At 41.1% G+C, this 17,146-nt stretch overlaps 1 protein-coding gene across 5 annotated transcripts in view; it reads left to right on the top strand.

Annotated features, from left to right (window-relative positions):
- Positions 1–388: 388 nt before the first annotated feature.
- PCMT1 (protein-L-isoaspartate (D-aspartate) O-methyltransferase) overlaps positions 389–17,146 on the top strand; it is a 46,543-nt gene continuing 29,785 nt past the window's right edge. For all 5 annotated transcript variants that reach the window (XR_009543879.1, XM_060168115.1, XM_060168114.1 and 2 more), the window contains exon 1: positions 389–621. Coding sequence is in view for 4 of the 5 variants with exons in the window: in XM_060168115.1 (XP_060024098.1) it covers positions 393–621 (229 nt within the window). In the remaining variant the exon portion in view is untranslated. The remainder of the gene's footprint in view (positions 622–17,146) is intronic.

Below are 17,146 nucleotides of genomic sequence, written 5' to 3'. Positions count from 1 at the left end.
GATATAGGAGCAGACCCGCCGCTCTCAACAGCTGATCTAGCTGCGACTGCGAAGCCACCGGCAGCAGCGGAATGAGGTCCGCCCTGCCATCCCGCCACCGCGCTCGGTGACCAGAGCCGCAGTGAGGCTCACCACCGACCGCGCCAGGGCCCACCCCGCCTGACCACAGGACAAACTCAGCAAGGAGGCGTTGCGCAGCCCGAGGCCTCAGAAAGGCCACTCAGAGGTGGCGGTGTTGGTGGCGCTGACTCAGCGGGACCAACCCGCCACTCCCGGGCGGCCGCAGCGGCCCCTCACGCGGGCGGCAGCGCATGAGGCCACCCCCGCCTCCTGCCCCACCCGGCCGCACCCGAGTCCGCGCGGCGTCACAAAGCGCATGCGTGCCGCGGGGGATGCCGGGAGCGCGCAGTGGCGGCAGCGGCGGCGACGACGGTAGCAGCGGCGGCTACAGCGGGAACGCAAGCGGGGCGGTGACCGTGTGGGAGGTGGTCTCACTCTTGGGAAAGCTGCTGGGCACTGTCGCCGCGCTGAAGGTGGTTCTGTACCTGCTCCGGGTGTGCTTAGCGATGGCCTGGAAATCCGGCGGCGCCAGCCACTCGGAGCTAATCCACAACCTCCGCAGTAAGTGCCACCCCCGCCCGGTGTGGGGCAACTGGGGAAGGCCAGGCCTGAATCGGATCCCCTGGGCCGTCCGGAACGTTCCGTATACCCCTGTGCCTGCTGGAGGGCTTCGGCGCGCGGTTGCACCAGCGGTCCCGAACGGCAAGCGCTGGCGATTGCCTCCCCCGGGACCTGTCACTCATCGGCGACGTGCACGGGAACTAGAGAGAAAGAGCCAGGGGCCGCTGCTAGTGGGGCAGGGGCAGGCGTCTCCCCGCGGGCCTGGGGAAGGGGGCGCGGCACAGGTGGTGGGGCTGTCACTCGAGTCCGCCACCTCCCTGTCCGGGTCCGGCGGGCGAGGGGCGTGCCTTGGGGAGTGGGCTGTTGGCCAGGGCTCGTAGAGACTGGGCTGGAACTAAGGGGACCCCGCCCTCGACCCCCGCGTCTTCTCACTTCCTCCTCTGTCATATCAGTCGACCTAGCTGCAAGCTTTCTCCCCGGTTCTGCCTCCCCCGCCCTTCGTTTTTTCCTCTGGCGGGAGATGCCACCGTCTGATACTGGCGAGGGGAGGGAGAGGGAGATGAAAGTAATGTCATTGCGGATGCTGGGAGAAATTTCTGGGGCGGCTGTCCAGTGGAAAGCTTCGTGGGGGGCGGAGGAAGAGATAACTAGGAGATGCTCTTCCTGAGGGACAGCGTATTTCAGGAGCCTTTAGAGGTCCTGGGATCCAGCAAACGATTGTGTATGTGGAATGTTCAAACTTTTTTCAGGGCTACCATATGCTTTAAAAGCCTTGTATGGAAGTTTCTTTACACCATTATCTTTAGTAATTGTATTCCTTCCTCTGATGATGATTTTAGGGTGGGACCAGTGCTGTGTCACTTTCTTATTTTAATCGAAATGTAGTGTCGCCGTCTGGTCGGGATACCAGAAGGACGGCAGTCCATCATACTCTCACTCTGGTCAGAATTTATAGCACTCTTCTTTGCACTGACTTTGCAAATAATCACAATCCTGCCACGTGGTATTTTTAATTGTTATGGATTATTTAGCTTTTCATGTGTTTGTAATGTTTCTTAATTCGATTTGTAACCTCCTTGATGGCTGGGGCTTTTTTTTTTTTTGTATCTTTGAATCCTCAAACAATTTAATTTAATAATTATTCCTTTTTTCATAAATGCCAATTAAATATATATTATATGCTTGGATCTATACTAGGAATACCAAGATTAGTGAGAGAAATAAATAGTATTGGCTGGCACATGGTTAGTATTAATACTTAATATTAGTCATTTGACTTTTTTTTTAACCAGTATTTAAAACTTGTTTCCTTAGCGTTTAGTAATGAATGTTTAGATTTAAAAAATCCTGTCAAGCATTGCCAGTATTCACTTTATGGAAGGATATTTGATTGGAAGTGGAAATTTATGTGCTGAGACAATATTAAGTGTGATTTAGGTTCCCATGGATCGAACAGCAGCTCAATATGTTGTAAATATTTTAATAAAATTTCTTCAAATGATCTAGTGCCTGCTAGTACAGCATACACACCTGAAACATTCTGTACTTGAATTGTGATTAAGTAATTTTCCACCGGTAGGTTATCGCAGTAGACACTTGGCTGTGGCAGAAATTGTAATCAATCAGGCTCTTAAAGTCTCTCCTTTCTGGGCCAAATTTGTAGTCAGCCAAAACTAGATCTTTTCCCAGTGGTTTTGTAGTTACTTTAATGTATTGCATTACTATTCTTAGCTGAAATTTCTAAGGATGTTTTCCTATCAGAAAATTTAATGAGAAATATTTAACATACATGGATGTTGATATTGTGGATGTTTCATTTTATACTAGAGCTATGATTGGTAAGAGGAAATAAGAGTGCTCAAATTGTTTAGCTTCTTTTGTAACACTTGTGCAACTTTAGTTTCAACTTCTTGCTGAATTGGTTCTAGCCAATAGATTCCTTTTTTTTTTGGTACGCGGGCCTCTCACTGTTGTGGCCTCTCCCGTTGCTGAGCACAGGCTCCGGACGCGGAGGCTCAGTGGCCATGGCTCACGGGCCCAGCCGCTCTGCGGGCATGTGGGATCTTCCCAGACCAGGGCACGAACCGTGTCCCCTGCATCGGCAGGCGGACTCTCAACCACTGCGCCACCAGGGAAGCCCCAGATTTCATTTTTATTTATTAGTTTGTTACAACAGTAATATTTGTTCAAGGGAGAATTTCAGTTGGCACAAATTGAAAATTTCTCACTCTTTACAGGTTATTCCACCCTTGTGTATTCTTCCTAAGACTTCTAACTAAATCTTTAGAAAAAGATTAAAATGTGATTATGCTGATATTGAAGTGAAAAAGGGTCTGCAAATTGGAAGAGGAAGCAAATTAGTTTTAATTTTTTTTAACGAAATAAAGTTCACGATTGGTTTCATTTTAATATTATTATAATTATTTTATTGAAAATACCTACTGAGGCTTTTCTTTTATAAAGCATAATAGAAATGATTGTTTATGATTTCATACTTGATATATCATTTACAGAGTACTTTAGACTCTAATGGTACATCTCATAATGTCTCATAGCTTATGTTGTGATGATAAATGCTCTTAAGTGACTGAGAACAGTGGTCTAAAACTTGAGCATGCTTCAAAATCTCCAGGATCATCTGGAGAGCTTGTTAAAACAAATTAAGACAGATTGCTGGGGCTCTTGATAATTTGTATTTCTAACAAGTTCCTAAGTAATATGCTCCTGCTGGTCTGGGGACCACACTTGAGAATCACTGACATAGAGAATTGAAAATTACAAGATTAAACCCTGCCAGTGTTGTAGTTGAATCAGTTTTATGCTTTAAAATAAAATTTTAGGAAAAAAGTCTGTAGCAGTCCTGCCCAACAGAGCTGCTTGTAATGTCTGTATCTGTGCTGTTCAGTACCATAGCCGCCAGCTACATGAGGCATTGAGCATTTGAAATGTGGTTAGCACAACTGAGGAACTGGATTTTTGTATTATTTAAATTAAATTTAACTACTAGCCACATGTTGGACATTACAGGTCTTTAGAAATGAAAAGTATTATTTTATAATTATAGGCTGATAAGGTACTCATGAAACAAATTAACTTAATTCAAAACAACTGTGAGCCTACTTATTCCAGGGAATGGGACAATTCAAGTAATGTTTATATTAGAGTTTATTTTCTACTTTTGTTGGGATAATTTCACGCCATGGTAAAAGGAAAAGAAGGGGGCAGGAGCGGATGAGCTTGACAGAGGTGGTCTCCTAGAGCAGGGATGTCCAAGCCAGAGTGTTTGTGGAAGGTGAACTCTTAACAGACTTCAAATGCTTACTGGCCACTTAAAACAAAGCTAACAATTGTTCTTTTACCTATTTTATTTTTGTAAAAAAAATTCAGTCCACTACCCTAATCCATCAGTTATTTCTACTTATATTTCCTTTGCATCCTTGATTGTGTCATTTTGCATGTATAATGTATATAGAATTTGTCAAATCAGTCAACTGATATTTGACTATCTTCTATATGCAAGACGCTGGGGATACAGCAATGAGAAACAAACATCTATTCTCTCTTGTAGCTTACTTCTTGTGGGAGCAGACAAATAAAATATATGTTCACATGATAAGTGGCAAAGTAAGGAAGGAGGATAGGGCATATGGCGTAGTAGGTTTGCAGTTGTAGGCAAGAAGGCCTCACTAAGGTGTCATTTGAGTAAAGATTTGGTGACGGGGAAGAAATTCAAGCCATGCAGGTAGAGCTGGGGAACAGGCATTCTAGACAGAGAAAATAGAACGTGCTAGATTTGGATTTGCGGTGTAGGAGAAAGACTGCAGTCGAGGATATGACACTAAGGTTTTAGACCTGGGCAATGGGAATGATTTGCCATTTTCTGAGTTGGAAACGAGTGAGCAGCAGGGATTTTGGGGGGGTGGGGGGATGCAAGGAAGTGTGGGAGAGCAGGGGTTTATTTGGGGAGATGTTTGGTTTGAGTTCCTTATAAGACATTAAAGTGGAGACCTTCTTCAGTAGGCACTTAAATTTGTAAGCATTATGATAATTTATAGTTTTTGTATCCTTATTTATCTCTGCAAATAAATTGAAATTATTCTTATTCTATTTAGAGTGTCAGTTCTTATCAACTAGTAGCATAAATACTGGAAAAGAGAATATTCTATTAGTTTTATCATGTGCATTCATGGGCCAAAGATAGCCAGGTAATAAGATCCTAAGTGACTTTTTTTCAGAAATTTGGGCTTCATTTAGAATGCAGAAAATACTTCCTCATTTTAACTTACATCAAGTCAGTCTTATGGGTATATACTAGTAAGTAAACTTACAGTGCATTGAATAAGATTTAATAGGTAAGATTTTGAGGGAGAATTTTAATATCAATGTGTGTACTTAAATTTAACTAAAATTAAAAATTCAGTTCCTCAGTCATACCAACCACATTTCAAGAGCTCAGTAGGCACACGAGGCTAGTGGCTGACCTGCTGGACAGTGCAGATGTAGAACATTTCCATTATCATAAGAAGTTCTATTGGGCAGCACTAAATCCACATAATAGGTTGTATTACATTCTATTCAATGTGATCTTAGTTCCATTGTGCTGTTCCACATATTTTTATTAGTGTTGCACTTAGTTCTGGCCAACATGCTTTAAGCATAACAGTGAAAAACCGAAGATTATCAGACAAGAGTGGTCAAGATGACAAGAGCATCAGCATTTTATATGATGATTTGATGAGATGGAGGTGGTTTGATTTAGCAATGAGAAAGTTACAGAGAGCAGTAGTGTTTAAATATTTGAGGGAAATCATGTAGTAGAGGGTAAAACCAGGACAAATGGGAGGCACATTTTGGCTCATTATAAGGAAGTATTCACAAAGCTATCCTAACAGTCAAAGATTTGGCTTTGAAAAGTAGTGTTTTCTGTCACTGGATATGTTGAAGCAAAGAATGGTTGACCATTTCACTGTAAGGGATATTGTGGAAGAGATTTGTCATCTGCTTTCACTGTATACTAGACCTCTCAGGACCCTTCCAAATCCAAGATTCTGTCAATTTAATCACATCATGGTTTGCATGAAATCACCTGTGGGATATGTATGTTGGGGGTGGGTGGGTGGGTGTGTTTTAGGAGAGAGCCACAGAAGTTAACTTTTGGTTACCTATATTTTAGAGTTTTGCATAACGTTTTAGTTTGTCAGAGATGTGAGGAGTGCAGGGAACATCCTCCTTTGAGAAATAGTGTCAAGATAGTTAATTACATGTATTTATTAAGAATGATAATGGTTTAGAGAAAGATGTATTTTTTTAATTAATTCTTATTGGTGTATAGTTGCTTTACCAATGTTGTGTTAGTTTCTACTGTACAGCAGAGTGAATTGGCTATACGTGTACATGTATCCCCTCTTTTTTAGATTTCCTTCCTATTTAGGTCACCACAGAGCATTGAGTAGAGTTCCCTGATCTATACAGTAGGTTCTCATTAGTTACCTACTTTATTTTATTTATATATTAGTTTTGGCTGTGTTGGGTCTTCATTGCTGTGCGTGGGCTTTCTCTAGATGCGGCGAGCGGGGACTACTCTTCGTTGCGGTGCGCAGGCTTCTCATTGCAGTGGCTCCTCTTGTTGTGGAGCACGGGCTCTAGGTGTGCGGGCTTCAGTAGTTGTGGCTCACGGGCTTCAGTAGTTGTGGCTCGCAGGCTCTAGAGCACAGGCTCAGTAGTTGTGGCGCACAGGCTTAGTTGCTCTGCAACATGTGCTATCTTCCTGGACCAGGGCTCAAACCCGTGTCCCCTGCATTGGCAGGAGGATTCTTAACCACTGAGCCACCAGGGAAGCCCATAGTTATCTATTTTATACATAGTATCAATAGTGTATGTATGTCAATCCCAATCTCCCAATTCATCACCCTCCCCCCCCGAGAAAGATGTATTTTTGAATAATCTCTGGTCTTAGATGATATGCTTTATCATAACTTGACATCACTTAAAATTCTTCTTTGATTATAGTGTGAATTTAAAACTAATCCCTTTCAGATTTTCTGTATGGAGAGTGTCTCAGGCTCCACTTAACCTCTTATCACACCTAATCATTCTAGATGGGAAATAAAAGGGGACCATTTTGTTCATTTCTTATTGTTTCCCCTGGCATTTTGTTAGTGGAGAAGAAATAGAGAGTAGGTGATTAACAACCACTCAAGTCATAAAACTAATATAATTATGTAATATTTCTTCTATTGAGATGTAACTTTGTAACAAGTTACTTACAGAAATTTAGAGAACATTTTTACATGACTTGAAATCCATCTGCAGCTTATTTTCTTACCTGTGTTTTCAGTGCTTCATACCAGCACAGGATCTCTTCTTTCTCCATCTCTGCCAGGATTGCTTCTAGTCTTCTATTCTCCCAGATCAAAAGTCTTGGAATAGTTATTGATTCTTTCAGACTGTCCCCAAATTAACTCAACAGTCATTACAAATACCTTTCATAGTCATCCCTTTCACTGTATTTTCACTGATACTATCCTAGCCTGGGTTCTTAGTTGTCACTTGGAGTGATATGCCTTCAAGTGTCTGATTGGTCATCACACTTTCAATTTCTCTCCTCTCAGGTTCATTCTACACATTATACTGATTGTCCTAGTGTACTGCTCTCTGTTATGTCTCTTTTCTGCCTAGACTTCTATTGCTTACTGTATCAATTGTAAACACCTCTTGCTTAGCTTTCAGGCCTTTTAAGGGTCTTCTACAACCTGTTGCCACGCTCCAACCCAATCCTGTTCTTCAGACTGATCTCATTTTACAGATACCTTGTGTTTTAGGGTACCTGTTCGTCTGCTGTAATAAAGACCAAAATAACAATGGCTTAAACAAAATGAAAGTTTCTGTTTCCTGTAACAATCCAAGTATAAGCAGTTCAGAACTAATATGGTGGTTCCATGGTCTTGAGGACCTGGGCTCCTTCTTTCTTGTTGTGCTTCCTAAAGTCTTTCCCTCATCTACAAAGTTGAAGATAGTTTACCTCCATCCTTTCCATATTCCAGCTGGTGGGGAGAAAAATGGGGAAAGGAGAAAACGCACATTCTTTTTAAGGGCATTATCTGAAGTTGCATACATAATTTCTGCCTGTGTTCTCATTGACAAGAACTTAACCATAAGGCTACACGTAACTACAGAGAGGCTAGATAATGCACCCAGTTCTACCACTGTGAAAGAAAAGGAGTACCTGGGGCTTCCCTGGTGGTGCAGTGGTTAAGAATCCGCCTGCGGATGCAGGGGACATGGGTTCATGCCCCGGTCTGGGAAGATCCCACATGCCGCGGAGTGGCTGGGCACGTGAGCCATGGCCGCTGAGCCTGCGCGTCCGGAGTCTGTGCTCCGCAACGGGAGAGGCCACAGCAGTGAGAGGCCCGCGTACCGCAAAAAAAAAAAAAAAAAAAAAAAAAGAATCCGCCTGCCAATGCAGGGGACACGGGTTCGAGCCCTAGTCTGGGAAGATGCCACACAGCAACTAAGCCTGTGCGCCACAACTACTGAGCCTACACTCTAGGGCCTGCAAGCCACTACTTCTGAAGTCCACGCGTCTAGAGCCCGTGCTCCGCAACAAGAGAAGCCACTGCAATGAGAAGCCGGTGCACCGCAACGAAGAGTAGTCCCTGCTCCCCGCAACTAGAGAAATCCTGCACGCAGCAGCGAAGACCCAATGCAGCCAAAAATAAGTAAATGAAATAAATTAAAAGAAAAGAAAAGGAGTCCCTGCCACATCTTACATCTTGCTCACTAGAGCAAATACACATTGTGTATACATCTCTATAGGTACTATCCATCTGTGATAACAAGGTTAGGACAATTAAGATTAATTTTCAGTCGAGTGACCATGTGTACATGTTTAAAGATAAAATAATACAGAAGGGTTTATAATGAAAAATAACAATTGCTTGCCCTGCTCCTCCCCGCTCCCAGACTGCCTCGAGTGAACACTTTTAACTACATATTTGGGTCTTCTGGTGATTGTCTTCAGTCTCTAAAGCATATGCTTAAACTGCTATTTCTTTATCAACTTTAGACATCATCTACTGACTTCTTGCCAAGATGGAGGAGTATTTACACCCTCTAAACTTACTCCCTTCCCCACATACAATTATACCGTAATTTTTGCTTCCTCTATTGTGGTTACCTTTGTAACTTTGAGTAATATACTTTAACCTCAATTTTTTGTTCCATAATTTATAAACTGACACTATCCCTTAACCCTTCCACTTCGTAAGAAAGGGTACTCATTTTCCAACTTACTAGGGGCTTTTTTTTTTTGCGGTACACGGGCCGCTCACTGCTGTGGCCTCTCCCGTTGCAGAGCACAGGCTCCGGACGCACAGGCTCAGTGGCCATGGCTCATGGGCCCAGCCGCTCCATAGCACATGAACCCGCGTCCCCTACATCGGCAGGCGGACTCTGAACCACTGCGCCACCAGGGAAGCCCCTAGGGGCTCTTTTATATTGTCAGAGTTGATAGCATTTCATTTTGTTTTGAACAATAAATAAATCTTCATTTTGTTGATTTTTGTGTTGAAAATTAATTACCATCATCACAAACATTAATGACTGGGTCAATACTTTGCTGAGCTATGTAGCATGCAAGAGTTTATTCCCTGCTCTTTGTTTCTAATATCACAGACTCCTCTAGTATTGAGGAGGAATAGTCAAATGTTTTTCCTTTTTGTTTTTTGTCCGCATGGCTTGTGAATCTTGATTCCCTGACCAGGGATTGAAAGCAGTGAAAGCATCAAGTCCTAACTACTGGACCACCAGGGAATTCCTTGTTTTTCCTTTTTTTACACTTTATCAGTTGCTTGAAATCATGTCACAGTTTCTTCTTACCTAAATCATGACTCTTGTGTAGTATTTTTGTCTTTTTCCTGGAATTTATCTCCCTCTTCACCCTTCCCACTTCTCAGGTTGAGAAGAGGAACAGATACCTTCTTAACGTGGCTCTAATTTTTTCAAGTTTTTTTAATTATTTGGTTTATAGCTTGGATTCTATTGCATTCTCCTTTTTGAATTCTGCTAACTTCTCATTTGGATCCATTGCATATTTGGATCAACATTAGCCATTATTATAATTAATTAGGATCTTTGGTCCTTAGGGTGCAGGAAAATTGGGCATGGGTAGTTTTAAAACTGTTCACTAATTTAGAAAGCCTAATGGTAATTGCATGTTTACTCATAATTAGGCTATACATGCAAAGTGAAATGTTAAATTACTTTGCTGTTTGATAGAAATATTTCAGGGCACTGGCAATTGTATATGTCAGATTGTCAAAAACGGGAAAATGATTTAATAACTTAGTAAATATAGCTTGCTTTAGGCATCTTTCAAAATATGGAATCCTGGGAAAAAGCAAATAATAAGAACCTTGTAGTGAAAATTTTGGAAACCACCCAATAATGGTCTAAGGAAGCTTTATCCTGAGCCTTATGTGTTCAGCTTCTTAATAAATGACTGGTGACATGCTTTTAAAACTATTTAGGGTTTTTTAGTAAATTCTGTGTCCCTCTGTAGAGTAAGAAATCAGTTTGGTAGATGTATATTATCTAGCTTAAGGGAAGTAATCTCTTTAATTTACTTGATTTTTAGAATGTGCCTATAGCAATGTGTTTGATTTTAGATGTCACAAATATTCATCTAGAGAAGAATGAGTAAGTGAATATGATGGTAATTGGATGTATTGAGTGAGGCTGCTTAACCTGAAAAAGATAAGGCTTGAAATGGTCATGATATGTTCAGGTGTGTAAAAAGTGTTGGTTGGATAGAAAATTCAGCATATTCTTTGTGACTGCAGAGCGTAGCACTAAAGGTTTATATAAGTGAGTTATAAAGAGGGAGATTTCCTCTTAATACACGGAAGTGTTCTGATAATTAGTGTGATCTGAATGTGCAAAGAACTGTTCCACATCAGTGCAGCTCTTCAAGTAGAGATCGTGGTACCAATTTATGAAGAAGTTAGACTTGATGACCGTTCTGACCTTGAGAGTCTATGAATCACCCCTCTGGAATTTGAATTGAATTCAGGGCAAATGACCCACTCAAGAAGTATTTTGAGAAATGAATTAGTAGAAGTCACTAAGCTATTTGAATATGGTAGTAGCAGTACAGTGAACTGGTCAACAGGAATCTAACATCTCAATTTGAATGGCCCTACCCCTTATTTGCTCTGTGATCTGGAACAACTTAGTCTTTCTGAACTCAATTTTATCTGTAAGATGGAGTAATAATAGTGCTTACTTTATAGGATTGTTAGAGACAGCATAAGATTGTTTCATAATTTCTAAGTTCTTGCCTCAAAAGATAGTGTATGTAATGTGCTTAGGATTTTGTCTGGCACATGACAAATATTTAGTAAATGATATCTTTTTTTTTATTTACTTCTTTATTTATTTTTTGGCTGCGTTGGGTCTTCGTTGCTGCACACGGGCTTTCTCTAGTTGCAGCAAGTGGGGGCTGCTCTTCGTTGTGGGGCGCAGGCTTCTCATTGCGGTGGCTTCTCTTGTTGTGGAGCACGGGCTCTAGGCGGGCTTCAGTAGTTGTGGCACGCGGGCTCAGTAGTTGTGGCTCACCGGCTCTAGAGCACAAGCTCAGTAGTTGTGGTGCACGGGCTTAGTTGCTCCGTGGCATGTGGGATCCTCCTGGACCAGGGATCGAACCCGTGTCCCCTGCATTGGCAGGCAGATTCTTAACCACTGCGCCACCAGGGAAGTCCAATATCTCTCTTATTACGCTGCTTTTAAAACTTTTAAAAAAATGCTTTCACTGTTTTATTTTAATGACCTTTACAGGTAGCTTGCCTAAGCTTATTTGTGTAGAAACAGTACTTTCTATTTGGGTTAATTAATCCAAAGTTTATAATATTTTCAAATGGACGGATGATTTATTAATATAACCTAGTCTGTGAGTATTTAAGTGTTTCTCTAGTTGGTGTGCCTTGTTTGCTGATTTTTTAAAATATTCTTTTGTTATTTGGAGAGTCTGTATTTATACCTTTTATAGTGTCCTTAAACCACCTTTTCTTAACTATTTACTGTCTGGTCAGTCAGTATTAAGTGGTATCCTTTGATTCCTCCTGTCACCTATATGACTCAATGATCTAATTCTACTTTCCCCTTTTTTTCCTCTTCCCATTGTTTTTAGTTGCCTTCTTTCTATTTTGTCAGAACAAATAACGTTTAAGTATTATTATTCCATCACTGTCTTTACCCTTTTAGTTTTTTTAAAAAAATAGTTTAAAAAACTATTACCTATTTAAAAAATAGTATAAAATAATTTAAAAAGAGTTAAAAACATGTTATTCAGAAACTATTGCAATAGGGGAAAAGAGACCTCAGTATAAAACTGGGCTCAGTTCCCAATACAGCATGAGCAAGTGGGGATTTATAGCCTAGGAGCAGGGTGGGCATCAGTGGGTGGAAAATTACTAAGAGGAAACATCAGGGGTAATGGGGGATTCTGGCTAAAATAACTTGACAGGATTCTTGCTGAAGGCAGACCAATCCACCCTTTTAATTTTAGTCTTTGCTCTAAAATTGGATATGTGTCCTTTTCTGATGTATCCCTAGTAATCCCTTGTTTAGATGAAGCACATCTTCTACAAGATTCCTTAGGAAGGGCTTGTGTGTACAGCATTCCCTGAGTTCTTGCACATTCAAGACTTTTTTTCTTATAACCTTGATATTTGAAGAACAGTTTTGGCTGCATATAAAATCCTTGGCTTATACTTTTAAAAAATCAGCTTTATTGAGATATAATTTATGTAAAAACGCACCAATTTTAAGAGTATGATTTGAAACTTTTGACAAATACAGGTGTGTAACCACCACACTAATGAGGTAAAACAGGGGTGAGCAAACTACATCCCACAGGCCAAATCTGGCCTGCTGCCTGTTTTTAGAAATAAAGATTTATTTGAACATAGCCACACCCATTCATTTATGTCTTGTGTGTGGCTGTTCTTGGACTTCAATGGCAGAGTCGCATAGTTGCAACAGAGACTATACGGCCTGCAAAGCCTAAAATACTTACTGTTTGGATCTTAAGAGAAGTTTGCTGATCTCTGATATAGAACATTCCTTTCACCCACAAAGTTTTCTCGTGCCCTTTGCAATTAATCTCCTCCTTTAACCCCTGACTCCTAGCAACTGCAGATTGGCCCTCTGACACTATGGTTTTGACTTTCCGGGAATTTAATATTAGATGGACTCATATAGTGTAAAATCTCCTGGCTTCTTTCACTGAGATTAGTGCTCTTGAGATTTGTTCATGTTGTTGGGAATATCAGTAGTTTGCTCCTTTTTTTTTTTTTTTTTGCAGTACGCGGGCCTCTCACTGCTGTGGCCTCTCCCGTTGCGGAGCACAGGCTCCGGACACGCAGGCTCAGCGGCCATGGCTCACAGGCCCAGCCACTCCGCGGCATGTGGGATCTTCCCGGACCGGGGCACGAACCCGTGTCCCTTGCCTCAGCAGGCGGACTCTCAACCACTGCGCCACCAGGGAAGCCCAGTTTGCTCCCTTTTAATTGTTAGCTTGCCCTTTCTTTCTTTGAATTTCTTGAAAACGCTGCTGCTTCATTCTTGCTTTGCTTTGAACGTTACTCTTAAGAAAGCTAATGGTTGCCTTTTTTTTAAACTCTTATTAGATAATTTGATTTTTTTGGCCTTGAGACTTAGTCTGATAGTTTTCTATTTTTTTATTTTTGGCCATGCCTCACGGCTTGTGGGATCTTAGTTCCCCGATCAGGGATCGAACCCAGGCCCCCTGCAGTGAAAGCGCCAAGTCCTAACCACTGGACCCCCCCAGCTGAAATGTTTTGATTTGCATATTGGTTTCTTTTTTTTTTTTAAGTTTATTCCCTTTCTCACAGTGTTCTTTTTTTTTTGAATTAATTAACTAATTTATTTGTTTATTTTTGGTGGCGTTGGGTCTTCGTTGCTGTGCGCGGGCTTTCTCTAGTTGCAGGGAGCAGGGGCTACTCTTCGTTGTGGTGCGCGGGCTTCTCACTGTGGTGGCTTCTCGTTGCGGAGCACAGGCTCTAGGATGTGCGGACTTTGGTAGTTGTGGTGCGCGTAGGCTTCAGTAGCTGTGGCTTGTGGGCTTCAGTAGTCGTGGCTCGCAGGCTCTAAAGCGCAGGCTCAGTAGTTATGGCGCACAGGTTTAGTTGCTCTGCGGCATGTGGGATCTTCCCGGACCAGGGCTGGAACCTGTGTCTCCTGCGTTGGCAGGTGGATTCTCTTTTTTTTTTTTTTTTTAAACGGTCATTTTGCTTTAATCTCTAGCCTCCAAAGGTAGTTCACGTTTTTTTTTTTTCCTTTAACATCTTTATTGGAGTATAATTGGTTTACAATGTTCTGTTTGTTTCTGCTGTATAACGAAGTGAATCAGCTGTATGCATACGTATATCCCAATATTCCCTCCCTTTTGCGTCTCCCTCCCACCCTCTTTATCCCACCCCTCTAGGTGGTCTCAAAGCACCGAGCTGATCTCCCTGTGCTATGCAGCTGCTTCCCACTAGCTATCTATTTTACATTTGGTAGTGTATACCTGTCAGTGTTACTCTCTCACTTCGTCCCAGTTTACCCTTCCCACCCCTGATGTGTCCTGAAGTCCATTCTCTACATCTGTGTCTTTATTCCTGTCGGCAGGTGGATTTCTAACCACTGTGCCACCAGGAAGCCCTGCGTATTGTTTTCTTTTTACACTTTTTATAGTAGCTTTGACTGGAGTTTTTGTTTGTTTGTTTTTCCTATTTTTAGGCATTTTGTGGACACAGTTCAAGAGCACTTCTGTCAGTATAGTGACTTGCAGTTTCTTTAATGGATAATGATATTGGTAATAGTGGTGAGAAAAGGGGGGGAGTTGGCATATCTTGTTGCTCTTCTGATTCTGTAGGATCCTTAATTTTCTTCCTTCTTTCCCTACATTGCCATATCAAGAGGCACCATCCTTTCCCTGCCTGTATGATTCTCCCCCAGAAGCATTGCTTCTTGTGTTTGCCATCCCTGGTCCCACTAAATTTTTTTTTTTAATTTAAAGTACAGTTCCATACTATATAATTCACTAATTTAGATTGTAAAATTCGGTGGTTTTGGATATATTTACAGATATGTGCAACTGCTACCATGGTCATCTAATTTTTTCATCACCTCAGAAAGATACCCTGTTTTGCCCTCCTATTCCCCCAACCATAAGCAACCAATAATCTATTTTCTTTCTCTATAGATTTGCCTATTCTGGAAATTTCATTAAATAGAATCATACAATATGTGAGCTTTTGTGACTGAGTTTTTCAATTAGCATAATGTTTTCAAGGTTCATCTACATAATAGGATGAATGAATCAGTACTTCATTCTTTTTTATGACATAATAATATTCCATTGTATGGATATATACCACATTTTGTTTATCTGTTCATCAGTTGATGGACATTTGGGTTGTTTCCACTTTTTGGGTATTATGAATAATGCTGCTGTGAACATTTGTGTACAAGTTTTCGTATAGACATACGTTTTCACTTCTCTTGGGTATACACATATGAGTAGAATTGCTAGGTCCTATGGTAATTCTCTGTTTAACCATTTGAGGAACTGCCAGGCTGTTTTTCAAAGTGGCTGCACCATTTCACATTCCTACTTGCAGTGCATAAGGGTCTGATTTCTTCACATTTTTGCAATACTTGTTATTATCTGACAGTTTGATTATAGCCATCCTAGTGGGTATGAAATGGTATCTCACTGTGGTTTTAATTTGCATTTCCCTGATGACTAATGATGTCCAGCATCTTTTTATGTGCTTATTGGCTATTTGTATATCTTCTTTGGAGAAATGTCTGTTCAGATCGTTTGCACATTTTAAAATTGAGTTATTTGTCCTTTTACATTGAAATATAAGAATTCTTTATATATTCTAGATAAAAGTTCTTTTTCAGTTGTATGATTTACAAATTATTTTTCTCTCGTTCTGTGAGTTACATTTTTCTTTTCTTTTTTTTTTTTTTTGCGGTACGCGGGCCTCTCACTGTTGTGGCCTCTCCCGTTGCGGAACACAGGCTCCGGACGCACAGGCTCAGCGGCCATGGCTCACGGGCCCAGCCACTCCGCGGCATGTGGAATCTTCCCAGATCGGGGCACGAACCCGTGTCCCATGCATTGGCAGGTGGACTCTCAACCACTGCGCCACCAGGGAAGCCCTACCTTTTTCTTGATAATGTCCTTTGAAGCACAAAAGTGTTTAATTTTGATGAAATCCAGTTTATCCATTTTTTTTCTCTTATTGCTCATGCTTTTGGTGTCATATCTAAGAATCCACTGCCAAATCCAAGGTCATGAAGACTCACCCCAGTATTTTCTTCTAAGATTTTTATTATTTTAGTTCTTTGTTTAGATCTTTGATCCATTTTGAGTTAATTTTTGTATTTGATATGAGGTAAAGATTGAACTTTATTCTTTTCATGTGGCTATCCAGTTGTCCCAGCACCATTTGTTGAAAAAGACTGTTCTTTCGCCATTGAATGGTATTGGGACCTTTGTTAGCCTACTGATGTTTAAGTTCCTTCCTTGTAGCCAGTACAGTGAACTTCTAAGTCCCAGACCTGTGTTCACTGTTTTAGTACTTAGTGTTGTAGTTTCTCTTTCTGGGAATAGTTTTGTCTGTGCTTCATCTGCATTCCCTACTTCCTTCTACTTAGTCTTTTAAACTTCAGTCCCTACCTTTGCTTTCTATACCCACAGGCTTGCAGCAATAGCAGAAGCTTTGTTGGAATGTGTTGTTTATTTTTCTACTGGTAAGTAATATGAAGTCTGGATATTCTCTATGTCCTAGTAATGTGAAGGCATGGGTCATGTGTGGTTTTGTTTATGCCCCTTCTTGATCTTAGGTTTAGGTGGTTTTTGAATGGCTATGTGGAGAAATTCAGATTCTGGTGGGCACCATTACCCTCTAGAACCTGGAGGCTCCACAGTTGATGAATACATTAAATTCATTTGCATAAATATTTTAAACTTCTCATGATGCTTAAGTCTCATTTTAAAATAGCTGTGGCAACCTACTGAATGGGAGAAGATATTTGCAAATCATATATTTGATAAAGGGTTAATATCCCAAGTATATACAACTCAATAGCAAAAAAAATCAAACAATCCCCATTAAATAAATGGGAAGAGGATCTAAACAGACATTTTTCCAAAGAAGACATACAGAATGCCAACAGGTACATGAAAAGATGCTCAACATCATTAATCATCAGGGAAATGCAAATCATAAACCACAGTGAGGTACTGTCAGCTCATACCTGTTAAAATGGCTGTTCTCAAAAAGACAAGAAATAACAAGTGTTTACAAGATTATGAAGAAAAGGGAACCCTGGTGCACTACTGGTGGGAGTATAAATTGTTGCAGCCACTACAGAAAACTGTGTATGGAGGTTCCTCAAAAAATTAAAAATACAGCTACCATATGATCCAGCAATTCCATTTCTGCAT

Source organism: Lagenorhynchus albirostris, chromosome 12 (genome assembly GCF_949774975.1).
Source record: "Lagenorhynchus albirostris chromosome 12, mLagAlb1.1, whole genome shotgun sequence".
NCBI lineage: Eukaryota > Metazoa > Chordata > Mammalia > Artiodactyla > Delphinidae > Lagenorhynchus > Lagenorhynchus albirostris.
The sequence above is the reverse complement of the archived record's forward strand: the minus strand, read 5'-3'. Positions and strand labels throughout refer to the sequence as shown.